The sequence below is a fragment of the Petaurus breviceps genome, unplaced genomic scaffold (assembly GCF_028583685.1).
Source record: "Petaurus breviceps papuanus isolate PSGF00001 unplaced genomic scaffold, PetGlider_PUasm1.0 91041, whole genome shotgun sequence".
Taxonomy (NCBI): Eukaryota; Metazoa; Chordata; class Mammalia; order Diprotodontia; family Petauridae; genus Petaurus; species Petaurus breviceps.
Window position 1 is genome coordinate 22,939,116 of NW_027187400.1, and position 4,494 is coordinate 22,943,609.

The following is a 4,494-nucleotide window of genomic DNA, read 5'->3' on the forward strand; positions in this document are numbered from 1 at the left end:
CTCTCTCTCTCTCTCTCTCTCTCTCTCTCTCTCTCTCTCTCTCTCTCCTTCCCTCCCTCCCCCTTCCATAGAGGGATGGTTTAAGGATGCTCAGACTTTTAGGACATCACCTCCAAAGGCCAGGGCAGTTCCTAAACACCATGAGCTTTCCTCCATGTATTCACAGCACTTAGAATGAGAAGACTCCTTAGAGATTCCTATTCCAACCCTCTCCCTTTTTAAAGTCAAATTCTGCTCTGGATTTGGAGTAAAAGTAACTGGGCTCGAATCTTGGCTCTTGCCGCTTACTCCCCCTATGACCTTGTTCAAATCACTTTATCTAATTTGGGCACATGCTGACTGTGTGGCTCTGGCCAAGTCACTTAGCCGCTTGGTGTCTCAGGCGACTTTCTAAGGTTTTAAATTGCAGAAAAGGTGTTGACCTGCATGGGTAGAGTAAGTGTCTCCCCCGAGGGAGATCCCTACACAGATGAAGTCTCGGTCCATTAACCGCAACCACACAAAATGTTTCTTGGGCTAAGAGTCAAGTATTTTCTCCCCTGGGGCTTTGAACTCTCCCACACCAAACCCCACCTCCAGTCTCCGTCTTAGTTCTTCCTCCATCTCTACTCTTTCCCAATCTGGCTCCAGAGGAGAAAGTGAGGCTGGTGACTCTGCACAGCCCTCCCTCACTTAAATCCAATTCACTTACAAGTCATGGCATCACCTTCCTGATGTCATGATCCTCTTCCAGAACGAAGGGCAAACAAGAAGTTCTTCCCCACCCCCTCCTTTCCCTATCACTTAGCTTCCATGGACCATCTCCAGTCCTTCCCACCGCTCCCTCCCAAGCTCTGGCTCAGTCCCTTCCTGGTTCCCACACCTTAAAAGGTTCCTCACCCCGAATGTCTGCTAGGTCTTGGCCCATCCCATCATAGTAGATCTTGCCCCCTCTCTCTGTGGGGAAAAAGTAGGTCATCAGAGAGCTGGGTGGGGAACAGTAGGAGTAGGAGCCCAGAGGCAGATCCTTGAGGACCTCATGAGGCTTCCAGCAGAACTCCCGGAAGCCCGGGTGGTCCATGATCTTCCTTTCAATCTCATGGATAGTGACCAGACGCTCCGTGGTAAAGATGTTCCTCTCTGTATCACCCCGGGCCAGGAAGATGAGCTCAATGCGCCAGTGAGCATGGGTCTGGGTATTGGCACTCACATACGCCCTAGAATAGTCCCAGTGAGAAGTGCCCCTCCGGAGTCTCCCGCTCTGATTGGGCAAGGACACCCCAAGGGGTGGAGGATCGGGATGCCAACTTTTCTCAGGCCCAAATCTCAGGGGGTCTGGAGTGTCACAGTGGTGGCATCTGCTCTGGTTGGCAGCAGCTTCCTTCTGGGGACGTGTGTCCTGACTGGCCACCAGGCTCTCCTGCCACGCTCGGCGTCCGGTGGGATGGGACATAGGGATAGCCCTCCGGAGGCGGGCAGCAGACCGGGAGCTGTTTCCAAGGTGTAGCTGTTGCAGCTGCTCTGAGATGAGTCGCTGCAGGGTCTCAGAAGTGAAGTCAGCCAAGTCACGGCGATTGCGTCCCCAGGAACCGAACTGGGACTTGAGGGCCAGGGCCAGGGCATCAAAGCGTTGGGATGCCTCGTGGTTGCGGATCTCGAAGGCGTTGTATGAGATGTCGATGTCCAGGGCTGGGTAATGCACAAACATGAGAGCTGCTAGCGCCGTTGGGATTGCACAGCCAAGGAAGAGGACAAGCCCTGCGCAGTATGGGTTGGTGAAGGCCCAACCCAACGTGTTCCAGAATCCAGAGGCTGGTGGCAAAGTGTGTGGGGCCCTGGAGCCCCAGCAACATTGTCTCCTCATCCCGGGGCCTGGCTCTTGCTTCTGGGATCCCACGGGGGTCTCTCCTTCTGCTCCCTCTTCTTCTTCCTCATCTAGCCAAGCTTCCTGTAGCAGGGGGTCATCTTCCATATCCATGGTCTGTGCAAAAAAAGAGAAGAGGTAAGCAGGGCTGAAGAATTGGGGGAAGGTCTGGAATTGGGACCAGAGGCTAGCCACCTAAGCAGACACTGATGCCTCTAGCATCTTCCCTGGACATTGGGCACTGCCTCCCAAAATAACAATAGGAACACATTTACCAGCTGTGTGACACTGGGCAAAGTGAAACCTCTCTGGGCCAGGCCCCACTTTCCTCACCTGTGAAAGCAGAAGGTTGGGCCTGATCATCTCTAAGGTTCCTTCCACCTCTAAAGCTATGACTCTAGGATTCTCAAGGCCCAGTTCCTTAAATATCTTTCTTTGCCCAAAGCTCTTTGCTAGCTCTGAATTACTATGGCATAGTAAATGGAGCCAAAAGTGGATTGGAAGTAAAAAATATCTGAGTTTGAATTTCAAGTCTGCTATCTGTGAGTCTGGGACATCAGAGTTGAGAAGGAGCTCAGGGGGTATCTAGTTCAACTCATAACCAGACAAGAATCCCCACTGTGGCCTTCCTCATGAGAGGTTATCCAAGCTCTGCCTGAAGACCCTCAGGGAGGGGGAATGAGGGTTCTTCTATATCTGAACAGCTTGTTTTATTTCAACGTATTATTCAATCATGTCTGACTCTTAGTGACCCCATTTGGGGTTTTCTTGGCAGAGATAATAGAGTGGTTTGCCATTTCCTTCTCCAGGCAATTTTACAGATAAGGAAACTGAGGCAAACAGGGTTAAATGGTTTGTCCTGGGTCACACAGGTAGGAAGTGCCTGGGGCCAGATTTAAACTCATGAACTTATGAAGTTTTCTTGACTCCAGGCCCAGCATTCTATGAACCATGGCACCCTCTAGCTGCCCCATTGTTTTACTTCTATACCGGTTTATTATGAGGAAGTTTTTCTGCAACTTCTCCTAGTTCCTGATTTTGCCCTCGAAGGTCAAGCAAAGACCTTCCACATAACAGCCCTGAAGACCGTTAGCATGATCCCCCGAAGTCTTTCTTCCCAAAGCTAAATGTCCCCAGTTCCTTTGCATAACCCTCCCATGGCATGAATGCAAGGCCTTCACTGAGGCCCTGGTCGACCTCCTCTGGGGGCTTTTCAACACTGAACACACAGCTCTGAATACAGTTTGATGAGGGCAGACTGCAGTGGGATGAGGGGAGTGTTGGAGTCAGTTCGCGGGATCTCTCCAGAGCCCTTTACACATTGGAAACTAGCAAAAGCCATAAATCAGAGTTTACTTTTTGTTGGGGTCATTGTTCAGACTCAGGAAAGTGATAGAGAAAATAATTATAATACAGACGAAACTTAAAAGTAGGTACATTTTTTTTTGAGTGTGGACTGTTAAACATTTCTAGCATACTGTTGAGTCTATTGTCTCCATATTCCTAGAAGCTAGCCCTCTCTTAATTCAGTCCATCCATGATCATGTGGTATCTCCATAGCTCACTTTTGACTCATACTGAGCTTGTGTTCCAACAAGACCCCCAGATCTTTCTCAGTCTAACTGTTACATCTTAGCCATCTTATACTTGTAAGGTTGACTGCTTGAACCCAAGGGTAAGACTTTTTCTTTTAATCTCTATTACATTTTGTCTTATTAGACTCAGTCAACCATTCTTTCTTATAAAGATCACCTTGGACCCTTATCATCATACATTGTGTCAGCTCTCTATTCCTCCTGGCTTGCTGTCTATGCCTCTACTGTAGAACAAGGGGCTTATGCTTGGATGGATCACTGATGCCTCTTCTAACTCCAGGTTCTATGATCTCCTTTGATCCCTCAGCAGCTCGATGAGTTCCTTTAAAAGTCAGGCAGGAAGGTAGGGAGGGAGCAAAGAGGGCATGGCTGGGCAGGCCCCCCAGAGATGAGAAAGGAGAGCAGCACAGAAAGAAGTAGTGGATTCCCCCTAATTTGCCAGGGTTAATTTGGAGCCCACCCAGGGACCACTGGGCATCCAGGGCCCTGCTCTCCTCCACCCAGCCTGCCCTCCTTTTGGAGGAAAATGAGCCATTATCGAGTTAGAGCGTGAGGCAGCGAGATGAGGAAGCTAATTACACCCGACCTGACTAATTAATGCTGACTTTCCGATTAAAATTCTCCAGTGTGCTTCATTTCAATTAGATGTTCCCTTTCTAGGGAAAGGAGGCAGCTGATGAGGAGCGTGCCGGGAGAGCAAGAGAAAAAAAAAAGAAAGGGCTTAAGAAGGAGAGAGAAAAATTAAGGACTTAAGAGGGGGAGAGAGAAAAAGCAAGAATGTGAGAAAGGGATAGAGGATTGGCATGGAGGAGAAGAGAAAGCTTGAAAACAGAATAGAGAAAAGAAAGAGTGTGAGTAGGGAAAGTGGAGAAGAGTCTGAGAGGAAGGAAGGAGAGATGGCACATAGCATGGGAGAGGCTAAAGAGAATTTGGGGGAAGAAAGGGGGAAAGGAGATTTTAAGACACTTGAGAAGGGGGAAGAGAGACAGAAACAGAGACAGAGGAGAGAGAGGAGAGAGAGAGAGAGAGAGAGAGAGAGAGAGAGAGAGAGAGAGA

General features: G+C 49.3%; 1 protein-coding gene across 1 annotated transcript in view; it reads right to left on the minus strand.

The window, feature by feature from the left end:
- Positions 1-1,957, minus strand: part of DISP3 (dispatched RND transporter family member 3) — a 41,703-nt gene extending 39,746 nt beyond the window's left edge. Inside the window, 1 exon segment of the mRNA XM_069079502.1 lies at positions 880-1,957. Within this exon segment, the coding sequence (XP_068935603.1) occupies positions 880-1,957 (1,078 nt within the window).
- Positions 1,958-4,494: the final 2,537 nt, after the last annotated feature.